Source organism: Peromyscus californicus, unplaced genomic scaffold (assembly GCF_007827085.1).
Source record: "Peromyscus californicus insignis strain IS unplaced genomic scaffold, ASM782708v3 Scaffold_10__1_contigs__length_136768540, whole genome shotgun sequence".
In the NCBI taxonomy this organism is placed as follows: domain Eukaryota; kingdom Metazoa; phylum Chordata; class Mammalia; order Rodentia; family Cricetidae; genus Peromyscus; species Peromyscus californicus.
In genome coordinates this window covers 27,457,358-27,484,757 of record NW_026294391.1, presented here as the reverse complement: position 1 = coordinate 27,484,757, position 27,400 = coordinate 27,457,358, and the positions used below count along the sequence as shown (strand labels likewise).

The 27,400-nt window shown below is 42.4% G+C and overlaps 1 protein-coding gene and 1 pseudogene across 11 annotated transcripts in view; one reads left to right on the top strand and one right to left on the bottom strand.

The window, feature by feature from the left end:
- Positions 1-16,343, bottom strand: part of Reps2 (RALBP1 associated Eps domain containing 2) — a 235,645-nt gene extending 219,302 nt beyond the window's left edge. For 4 of the 11 annotated variants that reach the window (XM_052720587.1, XM_052720343.1, XM_052720499.1 and 1 more), the window contains exon 1: positions 15,965-16,341. In XM_052720587.1, the coding sequence (XP_052576547.1) occupies positions 15,965-16,198 (234 nt within the window). In that variant the 5' untranslated portion in view covers positions 16,199-16,341. Of the gene's footprint in view, positions 1-15,964 lie in introns of all 11 variants that reach the window. The other 7 variants (XM_052720821.1, XM_052720424.1, XM_052720673.1 and 4 more) reach the window with 5 other exon arrangements.
- Positions 16,344-16,391: 48 nt separating this feature from the next.
- Positions 16,392-27,400, top strand: part of LOC128114062 (40S ribosomal protein S23-like) — a 31,976-nt pseudogene continuing 20,967 nt past the window's right edge.

The following is a 27,400-nucleotide window of genomic DNA, read 5'->3' as shown; positions in this document are numbered from 1 at the left end:
TGTTTTGTTTTGTTTTGTTTTGTTTGTTTTTCCGAGACAGGGTTTCTCTGTGTAGCTTTGCTCCTTTCCTGAATCTCACTCTGTAGACCAGGCTGGCCTTGAGCTCACAAAGATCTGCCTGCCTCTGCCTCCTGAGTGCTGGGATTAAAGGCGTGCACCACCACTGCCCGTCCGGTTTTTGGTTTTTCAATACAGGGTTTCTCTATGTAACAGCCTTGACTGTCCTGGAACTCACTCTGTAGACCAGGCTGGCCTCGAACTCTCAGAGATCACCTGCCTCTGCCTCCTGAGTGCTAGGATTAGAGGCATGCACCACCACCGAATGGGTATCCTTGCCTTGAATAGAATCTTAAAAGGGAAGTTTTCAGTTTTCAACACTGATTTTGATATTAGCTGTAGACATTTTCCATCAATGTCCTTTATTATGTTGAAATTTTTCTTCCATACTTATTTTGTTGTGAATTTTTATCAGGAAAGGATGTGGAACTTTGTCAAATGCTTTTTAAACATCTATCAAAATGGCTATTTACCCTTTTACCTTTCATTCTGTTAGTATAATGTATTGCATTGTTTTGTGTATTTACAGCGAGCCTGTATTTCAACATAAACCCCACTTGTTTACAGTTTATGATCCTTTGAATATGTCATTAGATTCAGTGGGTAGTGTTTCAGTGAAGATTTCTGTGTATGTGTTCATGAGAGATATCGACCTTTAGTTTTCTTTTCTTGTGGTACCTGCATCTGACTTTGGTATCAGGGTGACAATGACCCAGGAAAATGAGCTTGAGAGTACTCCTTTTACTTCTGTTTTAGAAGAGTTTAAAAAGGATTAGAGCATGCCCGGCACACGCCTTTAATCCCAGCACTCAGGAGGCAGAGGCAGGTGGATCTCTGTGAGTTTGAGGTCTACAGAGCAAATTCCAGGACAGGCTCCAAAGCTACACAGAGAAACCCTATCTCAAAAAAACAAAAACAAAAAAGAATTCGAAATAGGCATCATGGTACTTGCCAGTAATTTCAGCTACTCAAGAGGCTGAGGCAGCAAGTTCAAGTCCAGCTTGGACTGCAACGTGAGTTTAAGTCCAGAGTGAACACCATGTCTCAAGCAAACAGGAAAACAAAGTAAATGGTCCAAAAGGATGTGGTGGTTCATGCCTATAATCCCAACACTTGGGAGGCTGAAACAGGAGAACTACCATGAGTTCAAGCGCAGCCTGGTATACACAGGGAGTTTCTAGCCAGTTGGAGCTACAGAATGAGATGCTGTCTCTAAAACATAATGAAGGAAGGAAGAAGGGAGGGAAAGAGAGAGACAGGTCACAGCCTTTACTGAGATACACACATAATCATGAAAGAAATCCAACATCTACAGAATCGATATGAAAACAATAACTCCTCCTCTAAGACAGTATCAGGAACGACATCAAGTGGAAAGAAATCAGAGATGCCAGACATTCTACAGGCACAAGACAGCCCTCTCAACCCCTCACAACAACTTCTCAGACCAAAAGTGTCTGGAGAGCTGAGGTTTACAAACCTTGATCTTGGAACAAAGAATAATTTAAGAAGCTAAAACATCCACACACTGAAATTTACATAGAATGTTCTTATTGCCATCTCTCAATATTAGAACTATGAAAGTACAAGAATATGTGCAAAGGAGAGATGATAAAACATTTCCGAGTTGAGTGGGGTAGTGCTTACATTTATAAGATGGAGAGAAGAGACTAGAAGACCAGAAATTTAAGATCATCCTCCACTCCAAGGCCAATTCAGGGTCAACATGAACTACATGAAACTCTGCCTGAAAAAAAAAATTAGAATCAAGGCAAGTGGTATGGCTCAGTGGGTAAAGGAACTTACTTCGAAGCCTAACATTCAGAATTCAATCCCCAGGACTCATGTGATGGAAAGAGAGAACCAGTTCCTTAAGTTATCCTTTGATCCCCCCGCTACACACACACACACATATAATATAACATATAATATATGATATATATTAGTTTGTGTGTGTGGATATAGGTGTATAAATATATATGTATATATATATATAGTATATATACACATACACATACAAATTTCAAAGAGGAAAAATAATATAATTCCAAAGATAAACTCAAAAAACAGAGCATACCAAATGCCTCTGAGAGCCAAAAGCTGCGGGCATTCTGACATCTGTTTTTCACAAGGTTGACTCTGAACTAGGAGAGACAAAGAGATTACTGTGTTAAGTATGTCCTTTTGAAAGCATCTGGAGCAAACATTATACATTGCAAAAAGAGTGCCTTTAAATCAATTTTTTGCAATACAGGGGATTGAACCCTGGACCTCGCACATGCTAGACAAACATTCTACCATGAAGCTATATCCCTAATTTTAAAAAAATATTTTGAATGTTTGAGACAAAATTTCCCTAAGTTGTTCAGGCTAACCTAAACTATGTAGCCAAAGGAGGCCTTGACTTTACCATCCTCCTACCTCAATGCCGCAAGTTACAAGATTATATCTGTACTACCAGGCCTCACTTAATAAACAAATCCTTCCTGTTTGTTTCTCAAGACAGGGTTTCTCTGTGTAGCTCTTGCTGTCCTGGAACTCACTCTGTAGACTAGCCTGGCCTCGAACTCACAGAGATCCACCTGCTTCTGCCTCCTGAGTGCTGAGATTAAAGGCTTGTGCCACTACTGCCCAGGAATAAACAAATCTTCTTGTTTGTTTGTTTGGGTTTTTTATTTTGTTTTGTTTTTCAAGACAGGGTTTCTCTGTGTAGCTTTGCGCCTTTCCTGGAACTCGTTCTGTAGCCCAGGCTAGCCTTGAACTCACAGAGATCCACCTGGCTCTGCCTCCTGAGTGCTGGGATTAAAGGTGTGCATCACCACTGCCCGGCTCATTAAACAAATCTTGATGATTTATGAGGTTTACTTTAGTTATTCAGGAAATTCATGCAGGTAGAACCCCAAGCTGACAACCAAACTATTCTATACAAAACAACAGCAAAATGCTACCAACAAATTAAGTCAAAACAAACACCTCCCAGTAGCTTCAAGTTAAGAGCCTCTCCTGATCCTGAATGATATAGTGATGTAGAGCAGTGGTTCTCAACCTATGGGTCAAAACCCCTTTGGAGATGACTAGCCCTTTCACAGAGGCCACACATCAGATATGACCCTTTCACAGGGTCACCTAACACCATCCAAAAACACAGATATTTACATTAAGAGTCATAACAGTAGCAAAATTACAGTTATGAAGCAGCAATGAAAATAATTTAATGGTTGGGGGTCACCACAACATGAGGAACTGTATTAAAGGATCATAGCATTAGGAAGGTTGAGAACCACTGATGTAGAGCACAGGCGAGTTTCTCAAAGCTGTCAAAATGATTTTTGCCTTCCAGTCTGTTAGCGCTAAGGGCTCTCACACAGAGAGCATAAAGAAAATAAGCCCAGCAAGCAGCTGGCACTTGCTCCAGAGTGGCTCTCCCCAGTCTGTCCTAACTCTTTTGTCCTTCACCCTGCACAATGAAGCCATCTGAGAGGGCTCGACAAAAGGTAAAGAGCACAACTCAGAGATGGGATTGGAATGACTGCCAGGGACCTGAGGAAGCAGCTGAGCATCCATTCACTCTAGGCTTCCTGCAGGAGAGCCTGGAAGCAGAAGGACCACAACAGTCTTGCAGAACCTCGCTCCCAACTTGGACAACAGTAAGCTGGGAAGAACAGATATTTCTACACCTAATACCATGTAACTCTTCAGAGCAAGGCTTCTTAATTTTGCATCAAAAATTTATTTAAAGGCAGTATTTTTGAAATGTTTAATGTTTTCCCTAGATACTTTCATATGTGGTATGTAGATGTCTTCTAAAAATAACGTTTTAAATGCATAAAACACTTACAATGAAACAATACTATGAAAACTATATTGAAATATAAACCATCAAAACAATAAAAACCAAATATGTGGTAGGAATACATGTTTTTACCACAATGAATAAGATCAGCCAATGTTGGGGCTGGAGAGATGGCTCAGTGGTTAAGAGCACTGGCTGCTCTCCCAGAGGACCCAGGTTCAATTCCCAGCACCCACATGGCAGCTCACAATTGTCTCTAACTCCAGTTCCAGGGGATCTGACACCTTCATACCAACGCACATAAAATAAAGTTAAATAAATTAATTTTTTAAAAGATCAGCCAATGTCTATCTACTGTAATCCATTCCTGATGCATCCCTGATAAATGCATAATCTAAAATTCTTTCCATTTTCCTAAGACAGGATCTAACTGTGTCAGCCAGGCAGTTTCCAAACTCATGGCAATTCCCTCCCTAGCCTTCTACATGCTTGTAAAATACGTGAGCCACCAAACATAGTTAAGCATCCTATTTCTATAAAAGTACTGACATTATTATGATATGTTGGCCATATGCATAACAAAATGCTCAATTTCCGTTGGGGAGGCTGATAAAAATAAAGATGTGGGGGAGTTGCCAGAACAATGGTACAAACCTATGATCTGAGCACTTGAGAGGTTGAGGCAAGAGAATTACCTTAACTTTGGCTCCAGCCTGAGCTACAGAGACAGTATCAGGCTGGCCGTGACTACATAAAGCCAGTCAAGACAACACAGTAAGACTGTGTCTCAAAATACGTACTATTTTCAACATCCAAATTGACAAAGTCTTGAATTGGACCCAAAGTTTTGCTTTTTAATTTTTTGCAGAGATCAAACCCACCTCTCACGTGTTTACGAAAGTACTCAACCATTGAGTAGCATTCTCTGTACCAACATATGTTTTTCTACTTCTTTTTCCTACCTCCTTTGAGTTAAGAGGAAAAACAACTGACCTAAAGAGTAAAACGGAAAATATCTAGGAATATAGACTTACCAGTTCTACTTGGGATTAAAAAAAAACCAATTATATATGAAAACCAACCCAGCACTCAGGAAGAAGAGGCCATCCTCAGTGCCATAGTGAGTTCATTAACAGCCTGAGTTACACTAGATCTTGTCCAAAAGGGTGGGGGGATCAACCTTCCTTTCTTTTTTCCTTCCTTCCCTCCCTTTTTTTTTTTTTTTGAGCAATTATGCCTGGCAGAGTTGGTGCACTCCTTTAATCCCAGCACTTGGAAGCAGAGCCAGGTGAATCTCTGTGATTTCAAGGCCAGCCTGGTCTACAGAGCGAAATCCAGGACAGGCTCCAAAACTACACAGAGAAACGTTGTCTCAAAAAGGAAAAGGATAAATTCTAATTTAGTTACTAAATAGTGTGTGTGTGTGTGTGTGTGTGTGTGTGTGTGTGTGTGTTTGAGATAGGTCCAAAAAAGCTAGCCGGGCTGAATAACTTAGAACGTGCCTGAAACCCTAACGTGGGGAGTCTAAGAGAGGACTATGAATTTGAATATAGCTTGAGCTACACAGGCCAGCCTAGGCTACACTGGGAAACCCTGATTCAAAAATACTTTTTTTTTAATAAAAGCTAATCACAAGAATAGTGTTTTATTTCAGATAAAACATAGAAAGCAAGCATAGTACAAAGACCTTAAGGTATCCCCCCCAAAATTCTCATTTCCTATTGGTAGTATTCTCCCCTGAGTACTGACAGAACCTGTGTCTTGCTTCTAGCCCTCAAAGGTAATGGGACATCATTATCTTAGCTGGTTGAAGAGACAGTCTCCCGCTAGCCTTGAAGAAGCCAACAGCTGTGCTGTGAATTACATAGAGAGAGGGCCATGCCAATGCTCTTGAGGAGCAGGCTGGGACTGTGGCTCAGCGGTGGGGACTTGCCTAGCATGGATAAGGCCCTAGGTTCCATCCCAAGGACTGAAAGTAACTTTCAAATCACCAGCAAGTGCACTCTACTAACAGCTATGGGAGGTTGGATGAAGTCCCTAAGTTCCAGAAGCAGGAAGCCCCCCCCAGTCCTGAGTGGCTTAGGCTAACCGGTTGCCTGCCAGTAGACGTGCAAGAAGAACAGAATTCCATAAATAGAAAATATAGGGTACTTGACTATAGAAAACTAGGATTTGAGGTGGGGGCGCTAGAAACGAACAAAACCAGCTTGTGGAAATTTCAATAATTAGCAAACTAACCCATGATTCCCTCCAAACCAATTTCCTATGCCCTTAAAGCAGGCCAGCCCCAAATCAGGAGTGTGGAACTGGGACAGTTTCAAAGCTCTTTTATTTCTGGACTTCACTTGGTTACTTTTTCATCTCCCTGTTCTTTTCTCCAAGGTTTTCTGCTTCTGTATTAATTTTTCAAGTAACCATACAAGGGAATGGGCTTCATTACTGCATGTTTCATAGATATGTATAAAAAGATACTTTGTTCTTAGTCATCCCCTTTCCCCAATGTCCTCCTCTATCACCCCTGCCCACGTCCTATTGATCTCCTTGTTCCCCACAGATTACATTTCTTCCGCTTTCATGCCACATATATTCCATTACTTTCTTTTTACCCCTTCTCAGTCCCTACACACACGCACACACGCACACACACACACGCACGCACGCACGCACGCATGCACGCACGCACACACGCAAGCATGCACACACACACACACACACACACACACACACACACACACACACACACACACACCAAAAAAAAAAATCTAGATTCTACAGGAAAGAAAACACATACTCTCTTTCTCAGTCTGGCATATTTCTCTTACCACACTGATTTCCAGTTCCATCCATTGTGTATATATACCACATTTTCTTTATCTATCCATCTGTAGGTGGGCACCTAGGCTGGTTCCAGTTCCTGGCTATTGTGAACAGTACAGCAGTATACATGAATGTGTAATTTGCTCTGTGGTGTTCTGACTTGAGTTCTTTGTCTATATGTCCCCAACTATTACAAATCAGTTCTCAAGCACCATTACCCCACACCCAAATCTTGATGTAGAAAACCATTGCCAGTGTTACCATTTAACCACAGGCTATAGGTATGTTTTCTACCCATCTTAAACCACTGTATGTTCCCATCTCCTCCTGCCCACTCCCAGGTTCATTTCTTGAAGATAAAACTTATCAAATATATGTCTGAGACTTGCTTTACAATAATAGGAAGAAGGGACCAAAGTTAGAAATGTAATTAATGGTGCTGATCTTTAGTCATTAAGTACCACTGAAGTCTACTATATTATTGTATCTATCTGTTTGAGATTTTTGTAGGGTTTGTTGTTGTTTGGGGTTGTGTGTATCTGCTGACTCCTATGTGGCAAGAGGTCCTGCAGTAAAAAAGAAATAAAGAACAAAAAAGGAAAAGATGTAGACCAGGCAGTCCTGAAACTCATAATCCTCATGCCTCGCATCCTTTTCAGAATTTGCCTACTAGTAGGCCCCACCACAACAAGCAAGATTTGGGGTTTTTAAAAATGTGACATACACAATGGAATTCTATTCAGCAGTAAAGAAAAATGAAATTTCAGGGTAAATGGAGATAACTGGAAAATACTATATACTAAGTGCGGTAGCCCAAACCCAGAAGGACAAATATCGAATATTCTCTCTTATATGTGTATCTTAACTCCAAATCTCTAGATCTGAGTATATAACCTGAAGTAACTGCAGAAACCAAGAAAATAGAAAGGGACCATGAGAGGAGCGGGGAAGGAGCTCCATATAGGGGAAAGTAGGACACAGTTGCTATGAAGGGGGAAAGAGAAAAATGGGGGGGGAGTCTAACTGGGGATGGAGGAAGGAAAGTAATACAGAGGAGCAGGGAAGCAGGAAATAAAGAACACTAAGGATGTTTTTAAAAGCCTTAAGGAGCCGGGCAGTGGTGGCACACGCCTTTAATCCCAGCACTCAGGAGGCAGAGGCAGGTGGATCTCTGTGAGTTCGAGGCCAGCCTGGTCTACAGATCGAGTTACAGGACAGCCAGGAATACACAGAAAAACCCTGTCTCAAAAAAACAAAAAAATATTTAAAAAGCCATAAGGAAACATTTTATAAACCTACTTAAAATATATAACTTATATTGGTATGTGTGTATGCAGGTACATACAGAAAGACAGACAGATAGACAGAGACAGAGAGAACATTTAGATGGAGTTATGCTACATGGAGTGATAATGTTCCCTGCAAGAGCCATAGATATCTAACAAAAACCCCAGTATCAGGCATGAAAAATCTTCCTTCTGGTTATTGGTCAGGGAAATCCAAGAGACTACCTGAACAACATAAGCTATTGCTATTGCCCTTGGTTGCCTCCCAGAAGTTGAAGATAAATCCCCATTGCTGAACACCTGAGCTGGATTTTACCAGAAAGCCTCCCCTTCCCCCACCAAGACTAGCTTTCATAGTATCAGAAGGTGCTAGGTAAGCTGCCCAGAGAGAAAAAGCGATCAATAGCCCTAGCCAGCTGTAAAGCCTCCGAACCACAATGACTGGCCCAGCAAGATTTCACCAAAGGTGCAATAACAGCACTTTTAGATTGGGGCTAACAACACTGTCTAATTGGACTTAAGGTATGCTCAATATGAAGGATTTCATGTCTGGTACTGTAAACCTAGCCAACTATCCATGGCTGAAGAAGTCACAGATCCTGGGGGACAACCTACTACTGCCATTTTTCCTCAACCAATATAATTTCTAACTGTCTTCCAAATGCTTACCGCCTGCCTACAGATAAATGTAGCTCTCACACCTCAGCAAAGTAGCTGCTTTTTGCAGGACAGAGAATATACTACAGAGATCCGCAACTGGCCAAAATGCAGAGAATAAAGGACCACAAGGTGCCAACTCCAATTGGTATGACTATAACACAACTGCCACACCTAAGGTGCAAGGAAAATTAAAGAAGAAGGGATGAAAAGATTGAAAGGGCCAGAGAGAGGATCGGGACACCTGCTGACACTCTCTTCTATGTGAGAGAGGAACTGCACCCATGAAATCTCAAGATTTTGGTTGCATAAACAAGACCTGAGTAATGACACCAATTGACATTCTAATGTGGATGGCAGAAATTCCACAAGGCCCCACCTCTAGATAGAGAGCTACAAGCAAGTAATGGCTGCTGAGAGAGGTCAACAGTGAGAGCAAAACCAAGGAGGAGAGCTACAGTCAGTCTTCTCCAGGGACGAGCCCCCGATAGGTTATCCAATCCCAAGTGGTCAGCCCTAAACACATGTATATATGGGCAACACTAATTCCCTCAGGGGTGTGTGTGTGTGTAAAACAATAATAAAGAAGAGGTCTCATGAATTTGAAAAGAAGGGGTAATATGGAAGGAGTTGAAGAGGGGGATGGAAATGACATAAATTTTAAAAATAAATAAAAATGCCATGTACCACAACAGTAACAGAACTGTGCTGTGTGTGTGCGCGTGTGGTTTGTTTTTGTTTTTGTTTTTGTTTTTGAGACAGTGTCTTGGTGTGCAGCCTCAGCTGGCCTGGAATTCACTATGTAGATGAATCTGACTTTGAACTCAGAGATCCGCCTGCCTCTGCCTCTTGAGTACTGGGATTGAAGGCATGCGTCACTACATTTCTTTTTTCTTACTGGAATGTACTGGATGTCTCTACAATTTTGTTCAGATGACTGAATAACCCAGAAAAGCTGTTGCCACTGCTACTGATGCATGACATACTAATATTACCGGTCATATATATGCATAAGTGTGCACATGTGTGAAACGGAATTTTTAGAAACTTTAGTTGTACTATCAACTATGGAAAAAAGTACCCCAGTTTGCCATGTTGAATTAGCATTGTACGGAAATTAATAGCCCTATTGCTCTAGAAATGTTAAACTTAGAGGGTTTTCCATTTATGTAGGGGTAATATACTGAATTAAATATGTAAAGTCTTATCGATGTGAGTTTGATCACAGAAACTAATAGAGTATTCTCTAAATACTAGAAAAAAAGAAAGGCTAGTTAGATTAAAAAGCCACTGTGACCCTCAAGAAAATCAATGTGCATTCTACTACCTATGGGGTATTGTTAATGTTAATGTGTGTTTAGAACAATGACCCAGTTGTGTGACATTGTGCATTAATCAGGAAGGTCACTTATTTTCCTTTGGCATAAAGGTCTCTACAACATGGCAATGATGACTCACTGTAAGAGCGGGCAATAAAGTTTTCAAAAGGAAATAAATGAACTGACGGGGAGCGGGCAATAAAGTTTTCAAAAGGAAATAAATGAACTGGCGGTACATGTGTCAACAAGGACAAATTCCAAAAAAAATAACAATGAGAGGAAAAACAAGTTGCAGAAGGTTGTGTAGAATGCAATATGTCTCATCTGAAACTGAAATAACATAAAAATATTTTATTTTATTTATCATATATATCATACCTACGTATATAACAAAAATAGAAAATAATTTTAAATCATGCATATTTAAGTATAGTCTCACTATGCAGATCAAGTTGACTTCAAATTTGCTAGCCTGCCTCAGCCTCCCCAGAGCTGGCATTATAGGCATGCCTCCACCTGCACCATACTTCAAATATCCTTTTAACCAGACAGTGCCTTGAATCTGGTAATGAATCCCTGGTACTTATTGTATCTGCTGATGCAGTATTTAAAAAATTAACTTGGCATGGTAGTACATGCTTATAATCCCAGACCCTGGGAAATAGAGGGAGAAGGACTGGGAGTTCAAAGTTATCTTCAGCTACATAGTAAGTTTGAGACCAGCTTTGGCTACATGAGACCTTGTCTCAAAATCAAATGAACACTAGTTCAAACAGTATTCCTAAACAGTACTATAACATTACGATTTTAGTGTGTTCCGCTCTTATCTCCCTCAAGTATATGTTACAGTGACACACAACTGTATCCCAGAGCTCCAGAGCCTGAGACAGGAGAGTTGATGCAAGCTAAAGGCTAGCTTCTGGGCTAGTCAGGGCTAGCTACTACTAATGAAAACTTGTCTTAAAAAATGCATGCTAGCTATAAAACGACATGATCTAAAAGAACCAAAAGTAATAAATTGTTTCATTTATATTTTAAAGATTTTATTTTAATTTAAAGTATATATATATATATATATATATATATATATATATATGTGAGGGTGCACATTAATATAGTACCCACAGAAGCCAGAAGAGGACATAAGATCCAATAGAGCTGTAGTTATAGGGGGTCATGAGGCACCCAATATGGGTGCTGAGAACTAAACAGTTCTTACCTGCTGAACCAGCTGTCCAGCCCCTTGTTTACATTTTTTTTTTTTTTTTTGGTTTTTCGAGACAGGGTTTCTCTGTGTAGCTTTGCGCCTTTCCTGGGACTCACTTGGTAGCCCAGGCTGGCCTCGAACTCACAGAGATCCGCCTGGCTCTGCCTCCCGAGTGCTGGGATTAAAGGCGTGCGTCACCACCGCCCGGCCCCCTTGTTTACATTTTTAAAAATTAGTTCTGGCTAGCTATGAACCACAATAATAACCAGCATGGCACAATGACCCCAAAGGTGCAGTAGTGATAGCCATACCTTAGAGGTAACCAAAACAAGTCTCTAATTGAACTACTCAACAAGAAGAAAATCATGCCTGGTACTGGAAACCTAACCAAACAACTACCCCAAGTCATAGATCTTAGATGAAAGCCTACAACCCCTACTTTACTAAGCTAGCATAATCCCTAACTACATTCTAAGTAATTTTCCTTATACCCACAGACAAGTGTAGTTCTCATCCCTCATCAAAGAAATTTCTCTTTGCAGCAGATAGAGACCATTACAGAAAACCACAAATCATTGTTCCGAGTTATGGAGCCCAGTCCCAATGAATACATCGATAAAACACCCCAACGCCTAACACTTGGGGATCATTGTGGACGAGGGAGTGGGAAGATTCTAAGAACCAGAGGTCCAGGGAGTTTACTGTGAGAGTGTGTCTCCTAATATTCTCCAAAGCTACACCACCATGACTACCTCAACAGGAGCTGATCAAAGACAACAGCAATATACATAGATGAGGGAAGAGTCCAAGAGACCTAAACCCTATACAAAGAACTAAAGCAACTGAGGGATGCTGAGTGGAGTCTTCCCTGGAGAAGAGCACACCAATTGGTTATCCAATACCAAATGGTCAGCCCTGAAAACATATGTACAAGTAACATTATACAGACTAAGCAGGCTATATTTAGGAAGATATATGTATATACAAATAATACATATATGCATGCAATAACAATGAATTTAAAGAGAGGTCCTGAATTTGAAAGAGAGCAAGGAGTAGTATATGGGAGGTTTTGAACAGAGGAAAAAGAAGAGGGAAATAATGTAATTATATTACCCCCAAAATAAAAATAATTTTAAAATTAAAAGAAATAAATAGTTCCGGCTAATAATCTCACTCATAACAGGAAAATCTTCCCGATACTGGATTTTGTTGATTTCCTTAGTGACTAAGCAGTTTCTTCAAAGATTTTTTTTTAATTTTTAAATGAGTGACTTGTGGTAGCACACATCTGTAATCTCAGCACTTGGGAGGTAGGGGCAGGAGCTCAAGGTCAACTTTTGCAACATAGTGAATTTGAGACCAGCTTGGGCTATCAGAGACCTTGAGTTGAAATTTTTAACAACCTCTCAGAGAAGAGATTGTGAACAGAGATTTTAAAAACATCCCCAACTGAGCTGGAGAGTTGGCTCAATGTTTAAGAGCACTTGCTGCTCTTGCAAAGGACCAGAGTTCAATCCCCAGCACCCACATGGCAGCTCATAACTGTCTGTAACTACAGACTGAAGAGGATCTGATGCCCTTTTCTGACCTTGGTGGGCACCAGGAACACACATGGTACACATACATGCATACAGGAAAAATTCTTATACATTTAAAATAATAAAATAACAAAAACAACTTCTCACAGTCTGGACACGCTTCTTTACCATAATCTGACAATCAGATATTAATTATTAGGCTTTCCCCCAATTCAATGATTTCTCCTGATAATATAGATTGAACAGCATTTTATAACTAATATTGATGTCCAAGAGCGGCCTACCATAAAACTGAAAATCAATTATAACTATAGCCTGAAACATGCACAGCATCTCTAGAGAGTGATATCATCTAAAAAGTGGACATTATAAACTAGTCTACATGTTTGTTAATTCATTGAGTCAAATATAAACTTTGTCATTTAGAGGTAGCGATTGTATGCTACAATTCTCCCAATGATTTAATGACCTCCTACTATGCCCACTCAAGGTCACAATCACCTCCCAGAGATAGCATCCTGAAAACCAACCCTTTAATGTGTGGACCTGTAGGAGACTCTTAGCCAAACCATAGCAAGTGTTGATGTTTTTATAGATAATTTATAAGTGTATAGGTATATAAATCCCATATATATAATTTTATGCATACAGTTTATAAGTATATACAAATACTTCTAAATCAACTGGAGAAAAACCCTACAATAACTTTGTAGACTTACTTCCAAAACCAAATAATAGATGCAGTGGTTTATTTATGCTCCAAAAAGAAAATAAAATTATGGTTTTTTGTTTGTTTGTTTCATTTTTTGAGACAGAGTTTCTCTGTGTAACAGCCCTGGCTATCCTATAACTCACTCTGTAGACCAGGCTGGCCTCAAACTCAGAGATCTACCTGCCTCTGCCTCCTGGGTGCTGGAATTAATGGTGTGTGCCACCACCGCCCAGCAAAATTATATATTTTTATAGGGCATTTATTCCTGGTAAAATTCTCCTCCTTCTTAATAGATAATAATAATCATTTTTAAGACAAGGTTTCATTTACCCAGGCTGCCCTCAAATTAACTATGTAGCTGAGTATGACCTTTAACTTGTGACCCTTCTGCCTCTACTTCCTGAGTGCTGAGATTTTAGGCATGTGCCACCATACCTGATTTTATGTAGTGCTGGGAACTAAACCCAATGTTGTGTGCATGCTAGGCAAGCACTCTCCCAACTGAGCTAAATCCCCAGCCCTAGATTACAATAATCTTAATCGTATGCTTATTAAGAGGAAAACCTGGCCATTAATCATAGAAACTACCAGATCTGGTTATTGTCTCAATGATTTGAGCAGTCATACCTGTTGGGCCAGTTAAATCTAAACTTACAAGTTCCTGTTTAGAAGGGAAAGGGGGAATTTTCTACATTTTTTTTTAAAGTTAATACACTAATGAGGAGAAACAAATGAAATCAGACTGAGCACACACATATCACCAAAGTGATGGATAAAACTTAGATGGCCACTAGATGCCAACTTTGATTACCTTCCCCAGTTCCATGTGACTTTAAATGTTAATTTTTACCTGTACAAAGAGTAGTGGGCTATTCTAATTTTACTAAGTTAATGGGTGTATTTTATTTCTCTGAGTTTAAGAAGGGAGCGTAAAGCTCAGGCTTACTACAAGCAATCTAGGAATGGCCCCTTTTGCTAACAGCTGAAATAGTCTTTTGCCTGCAGTTTTCCACTCTAAGTCCCTGTGCCTTGAGTTCTTTTTAAATTATGTGTACTTCAAGGAAGCATCTGTTATCACACAGGAAAGACCCCTCGCCAATTCCTTAGGAAACCTCAAGCAACTTTCATATGCCCCTTCCTCTTATCACATTTGATGTATTACTGACCACAAAATAATCCCTGCCAGATACCCAGCCCACTTATTTGGTGCATTGCCTCGGACGTTTTAGTAAATTTATTATGCTCAGGAGTATCCTGAGGTTCTTGTAATAGCTACAGTTTGTTTCAGAACACTGACTTCCTCATCACCTTGTGCAAGTCAACTGCTTAGCAGCAGTGGCCGAGCTATCTTCTCATCAAGGAATTCTACAGGAACAAACAGCCATGCTAAATTCTGTGAATACTAATCATGTTCAGAAATCCTAAATTCGAAAAGGTGACCCAATAGGCTAAAATTACACTCAAATATATGAGCATATATGTATGCTCCAGCAGTATAAAACAGTCTCCAGGGACAAAAAAAGAAAAAAGAAAACTCCCACAAAGGCAATGATCTGGCAAGTGAACCATAAAGCCCTCAGTACTCCCTAGGAACTACATTTTAAAGCATTGATCGTCACTGTAACTATTCAGTTGGTGTTAATGACCTTCACACTAGTGCTTTTTAAGTAAAGATTCCTATTTGGGGCTTTATATTAACAATTTTATCACCAGTTACTGCTGGTGACAACAAATGACAGACAAAAGGCTTAACAAGCAGTCTTTCTCCAAGCTTCAAGGAAAGCACAAAACAAAAACAGCACCTGCTGCGAACCATCCCTTCCTCCTTTCCAGGTACGGGGCAGGCAGAAAGAAGCTATGACACCCTTTGTTTCATAACTCCACGTCAAAGTCAAGGAACAATAAAATAGGAAACTACAGCTGTAGACTTCTAAGTCCACCCCTGGACCCAAATGGGGAACTTAACTTTGGACTTGACCAATGCTCTTTTCTTGCAGCCCCGAGTCCCTGTTCTACAACTGGGCATTAAGATTTTTCCAGTTTCATACTAATAATCAGAAATACGTTAGTGAACAAATGTATGTAGCAGATACATATCACAAATATAAAGAGAGGACAACATGTAGTCCTAGGCCAAGAGCCATACAGACACACACGTACACACCCTTCAAGTTCAAATCCCAGCAAGGCACCCTGAGTGTGCAGTCAACAAAGGGAGGGGCAGGAGCAAGGAACAGAGGTTAAAGCAGACAGGAGCCAAAACAAACATCACTTCCAGAACAGGGCAAACTTTGGGTCTGGGAGGCTGTAGAACCCCCAGGAACGACAGGGGCGTTAGAGTCTCTCAAGGGACGAAGGGAGCACCCAAGCACTGGGCGAGGAGGAGATGAGCTGCAGAGGAGGCTGGTGTCCCTGGGGACAAGGGCGTCGCCGCCATCCTCGGCTGCACAGCCCCCCCTTTTTTGCCGCCCTGACCGCCGCCCTCCAGATCCCCAGGAATAGTCGTTGTCGCCCCATTCTTCCACAGACACTGTCCCCACAGACCCGCGAGGGATAAAAGAGCGCAGAGACATACCTGGTGCAACGTCTCCGGTGGCAGCTGCGACGCTCGGAACAGATCGGCCACTGGACCGGCGGCCGCAGTGGCAGTGCCGGGGGCGACCCTGGTAGCCTCGGGAGGTCCAGGTCCCGGGCCCCCGCTTGCAGCGCCTGCACAGCGCGCAAAGAGCTCAGAGTAGCACTGCTGCTCGCTATCGCTCAGCAGCAACGGCGGGGCCGCGCCGCAGCCTCCACCCGCAGCCACCTCCATAGGGCCTTCTGTGGGGTCCCGGCCGAGCGCTTTCCCCAGTCGAGGTGCCGGTGTCTCCGCCAGGGCCACCACCACCGCCTCGGCCTCCGAAGCCGCCGCCCCCACGCCCCGCAGCTGCAGCGCCGCCGCTTCCTCCAAGCGCGCGCCAGCCCCGCCCCCCGGGCTTGAATGTTGTGCCTCGGCTGCGCGGCACATGGAGACAGGCGCGGCGCCGACCAATCAGAGCCCGGGACCCCACCTGGGCCCCACCCCTGATGGCCGCCTCGCCCCGCCCCTTGGCCAGGTAAGGAGTACAACTCAGGCAGCTGCCCTCCCAAGCCTTTCACCTGCTCCGAGGGGAGGCCAGACCCGGAGTTGAGTGGCTGCCAAAGCCACTCCAAGTCCACACAGCTCCTGAGGGGTATCTCGGGCTCTCCACCCTGGCTGGCAAGGGAACATCTGGACACACACACACAAGAACAAGAGGGCTTTTCAGGGGATGGGGTAAACTGAGATGTTTTCTCTTTTGGAGTCCGGAACAGAAGTGGTGTCCACTTAGAAAAGGGACCAGGCACGAAAAGTTGGGTTTCTCTTCCTCTATAATAGTATCGCCTGTGTCCTAAAAAGCTAAATAACAGAGATGTTCTTACGAATGAGGTCCCAGCGCCTCTCCACAACTTTGAAGATGGTGATAGGGTTAGGCCACTTTCTCAGGTATGGCTCAGATCTGGATTTGAGCCTTACTAAGAAATGCCAGAAGTTACTCTTAAATCCTAGAGGAAAGGGAGGGGGGTGCTCGTTTTGCAGATGTGAGGTCCATTCTGCTCAGTGCTCTACTGAAATCTGGGAAACAGTTGCGAGGCACTATGTGGAAAATGTATGCTTATTAAGTCCTGAAAGTACTGACCTCTGTAACACAGAGTCCGCGCCTTCTGGAAAGATGTTTTTTTGTTTGTTTGTTTGTTTTTTCAGACAAGCTCTTTCCTTAAGACATCTGGCTCTGAAATACTTCTTTTGGCAGGAAAACAAGCACATTTTTAATACAAAAGTTTTCAAGTTCCTACCAAAAAAGTTAACACTAGAACCCAGAACTTTACAAAGCCCATGTGTTGTTTTTTTTTTTTTCAAATGGGCTTCCTCCCCTAGGGCTATTGCTCTCTAGTCAAGCCTCTATGAAGAGAAAGTCTATGCTAAGTGTGGTGGCTGCTGCTTCACTAAGAGGCTGGGGCGGGAGAATCCCTGAAATTTTGAACTCTAGGTTACATGGTGAGTTCCAAGCAAGTCTGCAAAAAGAAAAAAATGTCTGCAAAATAATCTACTAGAAGAAAAAGGTCTGCCCCACAACAACACTGCAAAATTCAGCATCAGTATTGTATAGCTGCATTTTTTCCGAAAGAAAAATCTCTGTTCTTGAGACAGGATCTCTCTCTACATAGCCCTGGCTGTCTTGGAACTCACTGTGCAGACCAGGCTGGCCTCAAATTCACAGAGATCTCCCTGTATGCCTCCCAAGTGCTAGGATAAAGGCATGTGCCACCATGCTGGGCTCCAAAAGAAAAATCTTAAGTGCCGTTGTTCTTGAAAAGAGTTGCACAAATGTACCCATTATACATACATGCCTCACTGCAAAACACTAACCCAAAAAGAGGAAAACTGTTCATGGTTAAACACTAATAAAAGGGCATGTTAGAGCTTGAACTGGTGGCACACACCTTCTTAAACCCAGAACTCAAGAGGCAGAGGCAGACAGATCTCTGTGAGTTTGAGACCAGCCTGACTACATACTACATAGTGAGTTTCATGGCAGCTAGTGCTACATAGTGAGACACTGTCTTAAGAAAAATACATGGAGAGAGAGAAATATATATATATATATATGTGTGTGTGTGTGTGTGTGTGTGTGTGTTGTACATATAGTTTTATTTATATACATACATATATATATATATATATATATATATATATATATATATAGAGAGAGAGAGAGAGAGAGAGAGAGAGAGAGAGAGAGAGGATTATTCCATCCCAAATAGTTTGATTTTAATTAAAACATGAAGCAGCCAGATGTGGCACATGCCTGGAATTCTGGCACTCCAGAGGCAGTGGCAAGACCCACTGTCAAGAACAGTAACAACGCCAGGTGGTGGTGGTGCACGCCTTTAATCCCAGCACTTGGGAGACAGAGGCAGGTGGATCTCTGTGAGTTCGAGGCCAGCCTGGGCTACAGTGTGAGTTCCAGAAAAGGCGCAAAGCTACACAGAGAAACCCTGTCTCAAAAAACAAAAAAAAAAAAAAGAAAGAAAGAAAGAGAAAAAGAACAGTAGCAACACACAAAAAAAGCAAAAACCAAAGACAACACGAGAAATACTATCAATGATAACAAATACACTTTGATATTATAGTCATCTAAAATAAGGACCAATGGAAGGAAGAAGGGGGGAAGAGGGGGAGAAGAGGGAAGAAGTCACGAGATGGGGAAAACTAAAAAAGGAAAGGGGAAGAAAGAGATGCGTGGAAGAAAAAAGAAATGTGTTAACCTCAATGATGGCCAGAGTTATACTTCCCTTTTGGACTCTGGAGAAATCAAATACAGAAGACCCATGGTGGGGATATGACTCAGTAGCGGAGCATTTGCCTTGCATGCACCAAGCACAAGTATAGCCTCCAGTACCAAGTACCAGAGAAGGAAAAGTACAGAAGATTCAGCCCAAACACATTAGCAGCTAAGTGAGGCAGTGAACTTTTAGACAATCTCTTATGTAATATGCCTTCAAGATGTCCTGTCATTTTTTTTTCTTTTCAGGTTTCATGAAACGTCAACATGAAATCTGAACATGCACAGAGGCATTCCTGTTATCTTTATAATGCAAACTGAGCAAGTCCACAAGTGCTGTCTGCCTTTTGTAGCTTTTTGAAAACTGGCTAAATGACATTGAGCTAAGTATACCCAGAAATGTGTCTCTTCTTCTCCTTGGACTAGCACCTTTTACTGAGCATGCTCAGGAATGTGCCCACCCTTAAAGGGCTTTCCCATGTGCATATGTGTCTGCTCCCAGAATAAAATGCCCATGCTTCCTTTGTTCACAGAAGGTCTTGCTTTCACCATAACTCCCAGGCTCTCCTTACCTGGTACAGTTATTAACATTTGGCCACTCATATGTCCTGCCCTGCCCTTGTTGTCTTAGCCTTGCACTCCCCAAGAGGTGAACCCAGGTTTGGTTACAAAGGCAGAAAGTTCTCTCTTCAAAGCTTTGATTCCTTATTCCACATTTTGCTTCATAACTGCTGGGAGGGGAGATGGCATCAATACAGAAAGAATGAAGTAGAGAGACAGCAGAGACCGTCCAGCTATAGAGAATTTCTACTCCAAAATCCCATCACACTTTCCATGACTGTTGGACCTTCTCAGGAACATGGGAGCCAAGAGATAGGTAATTCTCTTCCTACGTTTCCAATTGTTCTTAGCTTTCCTGGAGAGTAGCTCTGTAACAGAGTAGTCCACTCTATGTGATAGGAAACAAACCCCATTTCCCCCAGGGACTCCTATAAAAACAAATATAGGTTATCATATCCCCTGACAGGCGAGATAAAAAAGCTTTACGTGATATTTTTGTGCACACTATCTCATATGAACCTCACCGTAACTCTAAGGTAGATTAGGGAGATAGATAGATAGATAGATAGATAGATAGATAGATAGATAGACAGATAGATAGATAGATAGATAGCGCCGGGCGGTGGTGGTGCACACCTTTAATCCCAGCACTCAGGAGGCAGAGCCAGGCGGATCTCTGTGAGTTCAAGGCCAGCCTGGGCTACCGTGAGTTCCAGGAGAAGCTCAAAGCTACACAGAGAAATCCTGTCTCGAAAAACCAATAAAAAAAGATAGATACATAGATAGATAGATAGATAGATAGATAGATACATACATACATACATACATACATACATACATACATGTTATTTGTTTGTTTGTTTGTTTGTTTGTTTTAGACAGGGTCTCATGCAGCACAGGCTGGCCTTGAACTCCTGATCCTCCTGTCTCCACCTGCTCAGTTCTGGGATTACAGGCATGCAATACCACATCCAGGCAGGAAGACATTTTCTTGAGATGAAAGGTTTCACTTTGTAGACCAGGCTGACCTCAAGTTTGTGATCCTCCTGCCCCTACCTCTCAAATGCTAGGATTACAGGTATGTGCCACTGTAGTGGTTTGAATAAGACAGGCCTCCCATAGGCTCACATATTTAAACACTTGGCTTCCTGTTGGTGGCACTATTTGGAGAGGTTTAGGAGGTGCGGCCTTGCGGGAGGAGGTATATCACTGGGGACAGACTTTGAGAGTTTAGAGCTGCACGTCACCTCTAGTTCACTATCTACTTCATGTTTGTGGTTGAAGTTGTGAGCCCTCAGCTTCCGGCTCCTACTGCCTTGCCTGCCATTTGCTTCCATGCCTCCCTGCCATGATGAACTCTTATCCCCCTAGAACTGTCAGTCAAAATAAACTCTTTCCTTGGTAAGCTGCTTTGGGCCATGGTATTTTTATAACAGCTACAGAGAAATAACTAATACAGTCACTATGACCAGCAAGAAGAGGTTTTTAGCTTCATTTTACAGATTTAAAAAAAACAGTGAATGTAAAGCTGGTATGATTTGCCCAATTGGTTACCACATTTGGAGTTCATTTCCTTCATTATTGAAGCCAATTTAATAAAGCTGACAAATATTTATCAAGCAGCGGATACTGCATATGTCGGCAGTCTCACATCTGTGCCTATCAATCTATGAGTGAAACAATCAGTAATTTTTTAAGATTTATTTATATATGCATATGAGTGCTCTATTTGCATATTCTAGATGACAGAACAGGGCCTCAGAACCCCATTATAGATGATACGTATGCCTGCAGGCCAGAAGAGAGCACCAGGTCTCATTACAGATGGTTGTGAGCTACCATGTAGTTGCTGGGAATTGAACTCAGGACCTCTGGAAGAGCAGCCAGTGCTCTTAACCGCTGAGCCATCTCTCCAGCCCCAACAATCAGTATTTATTGGTAGGGCAGGAAGTGTGTGTACTGGAATGCTTCAAGGAATTAAAAAAAAATACAAGATACGTTGCTTTCAAGAAGTCAACAACCTCACTAGAAAAGGCAAAAACTAGCACAACAAACAAAAATAAATAAGAGACAATATATAATTAAGTGCTAAATCATGTACCCCGGGCTAAGTACTGTGGGAGTTTGGAAATTAGAAAAATGCTAAACCAGCGCTAAACCAAGAAGGCTCCACAAGACAATGGGTGTTTTCTGAGACTGAGTGGAACTGGGAAGAATAAATTGAAAGGACAATGGAGGGAAGGGAGAGAAAGGGTTATCCTGAGAAAGGTAGGCACACCAGAGACTTGCCACCAAGAAAGTAATGAGTGAGGAAAGAATGCGAGAGAAGCCTCTGATGCAAGCCTCCAGGATACAAGAAAGATCCTGGTCAGCAAAGTCCAGGGGGCACAATCAGAAGGAGTCTGCAGTAGTTTGAATAGGTATGATCCCCATAGAGTCATATGTTTGAATGCTTGGCCCATAGGGAGTGGTGCATAGGAGGTGTGGTCTTGTCAGAGTAGATGTGGCCTGGTTGGAGGAAGTGTGGCTCTGTGAAGGCAGGCTTTGAGGTCTCATATATGCTCAAGCTATGCCCAGAACTTATAGTCTCTCCTTCTGCTGCCTGTGGATCAAGATGTAAGACTCTCAGCTGCTTCTCCAGCACCATGTCTGCCTGCATGCCACCATGTCCCTCCATGACGATAATGGACTAAACCTCTACAACTGTAAGCCAGCCCCCATTAAATGTTTTCCTTTATAAGAGTTGCCATGGTCGGGAGAGGTGGTAGACTGCCCAATCCAGCTACCACCCAGGCCCAGAACCAGGGCTATGAGTTGGCTCACTCTAGCATCCACCCCATCTATGAACTACTAGAGCATGTGAAGGGGCTAGTACTGCAAATCCAAAGCTGTAGGAGTTCCACAACACAGGGCAACAACAGGAAAGCCAAGAGGAGTCCTAGTGAGGGCCCATTATTGATGGTGTAGCAGAAGCCAGAGGCCTCGAGCCAGACCAATGACTCATTGCAATGAACACTTGCAAGTAAAGATGTATGGACTAAAGGGCGTGTGTGACTTGCTGTGTCACATTACAGCTTCCATAACGAGATTTCTTTTTTTTTTCTTTTAAATTTTCTTTTATTTTATTTTGGGAGGCAAGTTTGCAAGGGCAGAGGGTGAATACCAAAGGGACAGGGAGATGAATGGGATTGGTATACATGATATGAAATTCACAAAGAATTAATAAAAAGTTAAAAAAAAAGTTGCCATGGTCATAGAGTCTCTTAACAACAAAAGAAACTCTAATTAAGACTGGGTCCAGCCGGGCGGTAGTGGCGCATACCTTTGATCCCAGCACTCAGGAGGCAGAGCCAGGCAGATCTCTGTGAGTTCGAGGCCAGCCTGGTCTACAGAGCGAGATCCAGGACAGGCACCAAAACTACACGGAGAAACCCTGTCTCGAAAAAAACCAAAAGCAAAACAAAAAAAAATGTTTTTACTAAGCCAGACACAATGGCTCATGCCTGTAACCCCAGCACTGGCTAAGGCAGAAAGATCTAGATTTTTAGGCCAGCCTGGGCTACATAATGAGACTTTCATGTTAAACATATTTTTCTAAGAATGTCAAGTATTGTACTTTATTTCTACAATAATTTTCTAAATAGGAGAAATAGTTATGGAACCTCAAAATAAACACAAGTAAGAACATAGAAACTGGAAACATAGACATGTTTATAAGGCTGAGTAACATTAAATAAGCCCTATTGTAGGGGTTTGGTTTTGTGTGTGTGTGTATATGTGTGTTTGTTTCTGTATATGTGTACACACATGTAGCAGCCAGGGATTGAGTTTCAGTATTTCCCAAGTCACTCTTCACCTTATTTCTTTGGAGACGGGGTCTCTCAATGAAACTGGATATCACTGATTCAGCTAGATTCTGACCAGCGAGCTCCAGAGATCCTCCTGTCTCCGCATCCCCAGTGCTGGAGTTACAGATGTGTGCCATCATGCCCAGCTTTTCTATGGGGGTCCTCACGTTTGTGTGGCAAGTACTTTACCCACTGAGTCATCTCCCCAGCCTTCACAAGAACCTTTTGAAGATTATTTCTTTACATTTTTTGTCGTTCTGAGCTTACACACTTGTTTTAGCTCTATCATGACCAGAGAAACCAAAATGGTCATATTTTTAAAGAATTACCAAGAGGTATTTTTTTCCTTTTTGAGACAAGACTCTGTAGCTGAAGCTGATCTTAATCCTCCTGCCAAGTACTGGAATTACAGATCTGTACCAAACAGCAGCAAGAGATATTTTAAGTTATGCTTAATTAGAGCCAGTCTCAAACAAAGAAATCAACCCAAAAGAAAATCAAAAAGAAAGCACATAGTATGGCTATGTTCCAATAATTTCATGTAATTTTTACATAACATGGAATATTAAGTTCACAGAAAGCACTAAGTTCTCCAGTCATTTAGAATCTGTAAAATCTGGATTGGGGGCTGGAGAGATGGCTCAGAGGATAAGAGCACTGCTTGTTCTTCCAAAGGTCCTGAGTTCAATTCCCAGCAACCACATGGTGGCTCACAACCATCTGTAATGAGATCTGGCGCCCTCTTCTGGCCTGCAGGGATATGTTCAGGCAGAACTGTATACATAATAAATTAAAAAAAAAAAAATCTGGATTGGAAAGATACCTCAGAGTACTTGCTGGGAAAGCAAGAGGACATGAGATCAAATCTCCAGCACTGACATAAAAACTTTGCATGGCCTGTGTGGTGGTTTAAAAGAAAATGGCCCCCATAAAGAATGGCATTATTAGGTATGGCCCAGTTGGAGTAGATTTGGTCTTGTTGCAGGAAGTCTTTCACTACGGAGGCAGGCTTTGAGGTCTCATATATGCTCAAGATACCACCCAGTGTCTCAGACCACTTCCTGTTGCCTGTGAGTCAAGATGTAAGAACTCTTAGCTCCTTCTCTAGCACCATGTCTGCCTGCATACCACCATGCTTCCCACCATGACAATAATGCACTAAACCTCTGAACTATACCCAAGAGCCACCACAATTAAATGTCATCCTTTATAAACATTGCTGTTGTCACGGTGTCTCTTCACAGCAACAGAAACTCTAAGATAGCCTGTAACCCCAACATTGGGAAGTGGAGGAGAGGTAGATCCCAAGAGCTCACTGGCCAATCAACGTAGCAGGAACAGAGGGCTTCAGGTTCTGTGAGAGACCCTGTGTCAAAGAATAAAGTGGAGAACAACTGAGGAAAGCTTCCTGCCTCTGCCTCTCAAGTGTTGGGATTACAGACATGCGTCCCCACCCCTGCTTACTTGCGTACTCTTCGTGACTGCTTTGGCAAAGGCAGTTTTGGATAATTGCAACAGATATAACATGCCACATGAAGCCTAAAATATTAACTCTCTGGCCCTTTACAGCATAATCAACCTCTGTCCTAAAATATGAAGCTCTTCTATTTCCTTCTACCTACAGGCTCATTATGAGTCATCTGCTTGGGGGTGGGGGAAGGGCAGTAGTTAAGAGAGAATTCAGTTTGACTTCTCTGGACTGCAGTGATACTGGGATACTTCAGATAATATCTCAAAAAAATGGTGAAAATTACACCCTGTTGCGGAAGGGGGGTGGACTCATGGCCCCCCTCCCTGAGGGTCTATACACAGTTGAGGGGCTTTTCTTCAGCACGTATCCATTGGTAAGTTGCCTGCGCTCCTGTACAGGACCCCTCACCCATACTCCTGTACGCAACCCCACTGAATCACATCAGTGCACAGAGCAAGACAGATGGGCTACTGGAAGAGGGCCTAGTTGAGAGGAGGAAGTGTATCGGTGGGAGGGGGAGGGGCAAGAGACGGAATGTGATCAAAATATATTATATACACGTGTGGAGATGTCATGGTGAAACTCATTATTAGATATGATTAGTAATATACTAAAATAAAACATTTTTTAGCCAGGCATGGTGGCACATGCCCTTAATCCCAGCACTCGGGAGGCAGAGGCAGGTGGATCTCTGAATTCGAGGCCAGCCTGGTTTACAAAGAGAGTTCCAGGACAGCCACCGCTGTTACACAGACAAACTGTGTCTTGAAAAAAAAAAAAACAAAACAAAAAACAAAAAAAAAATTTAAAGAAAATACTTGGCTGGATGGCTCAGTGTTTAAGATCAGGTACGCAGCTTGCGGTTTGGATCCCGTCTCCCACATTGGGAAGCTCACAATCACCAGCCACTCCAGAATACCCACTCGCCTCTTCTCGACACTGTAGTCACCTATACCCACACAGACACACACATGATTTAAAAGAACAAGTAGTAAGTCTTTGGCCTGGCCATAGTGCCATGTGCCTTTAACCTCAGCACTTGGGAGGACAAGATACGCAGATCTTGTGAACTGGAGTTGAGGCCAGTTTGAGCTACATGGAGAGTTCTAGGCCAGCTAGGGCTACTCAATACTAACAGTAATAATAATATCTTTTTAAAGGAAAAAAAACTTTAAAAATAGGTGGAAATTAAAGGAGTGCTTAATTTTGACACCAAATAATCACTTGTTTGAATGACTTTAACTTTTTCTTCTTCTTGATACTACTGAGAACAGGTAGATTTTTATCAGTATGAGAGGGAATTCTATTCCTCTGACCATATTTTTTCTCTCTACCCCCCAAGAGGAAATACTGAAGTAATACTGGCACCTCTCCTATCTCCCAGAAGTGATAACATGGAAAAAATGGATCTTTCTCTATTCCATCTTTGTCTCTCTCTCTCTCTCTCTGTCTTTGTATCGCTGCTGTCTGTCTCTCTCTCTGTCTGCCTTTCTCTGTCTCTCTCTCTGTCTTTGTCTTTCTCTCCCCCCCCGCCATCCCTCCCTCTCTCTAGCCATCACCCCTGAATTCCAGTGTTTTCAGGGGGCACACCTCTCATTCCACCCCCTCCCCTGCCCCTGAATGCACACATCTTTGAGAGCTCTGTTCCCAACTTCAGGACTTCTTGAAACTTCTCAGACAGAGGAGTGTTTTGTAGACGCTCTCTGAGGTGGAAAAGGAAGTAAATAGGGAAAATAAGAAGCAGGCCGATTGCGGTGACCACCCTGAGTTAAGTCTTCATCTCTAAGCAGCTCTAGCAACAAGGGAGCTGATAGAGTCTGCATAGTCCTCCCCTAAATGGTTATGTGTATGCCACTGCTATGCCTTCCCAGTGAGAAATCACTTCAAGTGCTTAGAGCTCAACAATGAGCTCTTGAACAATAGCATACAACTGGCTTTGGCTGACGCCAAAAGAAACACCCGTACAGAAATCCCCTCGGCTTCTATAGGTTCGAGCCTATAACATTGCATTCTTACATATGCTTTTATCTGTGGGCTGCTTTCAGGTTTGGGGCTCCCAAGTTACACTTTGAGCAATTAAACATGTTTTACAGAGACAGAAATTTCAGGCTTTTGTGTTTGGACAAATGGGGAGATTTACAATGAAAACATTACCATGGTTATCTGAGATAAACCAGGGCTGCTTTTCCTGGGCAGCTGTTAACCAGGGTCACCCTGCCTGTGCCTGGCTGAATGATGCTCTTCCTGACCAGAGGAACAGGACTTAAGTAGGTGCTACAGCCGGGGCTGTCTTCCCTAAACTGCCTGACAGAGGCAATGCTCCTTTAGCTAAATTTGACTTCTGTGTAACTTAATGTTTTCTAAGCAGGTTTATTGGGAAACAGTTGATTACTTCCATTTCCTCTTTCATGCTAAGCTCCTAAGAAAAGGGGACAGTTGGGATTCTTGGCCTCTCATATACCCTATAAGCTACCAATGACAATGGAATCATAAGCCACTGTCTTTCTTGCTATTGTGGCTTGTCTTCCAAAGGTTAGTGTGCTAAAAGCTTGGTCCCCAGTGAGGCAGTACTGAGGGAGTGAAATCTATAAGAGGTGAGGCCTGCTAGAAGGTCATTGGGGTCATAGGAGCGCAAGTCTCATGAACGCACTAATGCTAGTTTTAAAGAGTGGGCTGGGTCATTCTTACTGGTACACTTATTGAATTACTTACTAATTCCCAGGAGAGAGCATTAACAAAGAGGAAGCCTGGCCCCTTTCCCTCTCCATTGTTCTCTCCCTCCTCTCTCC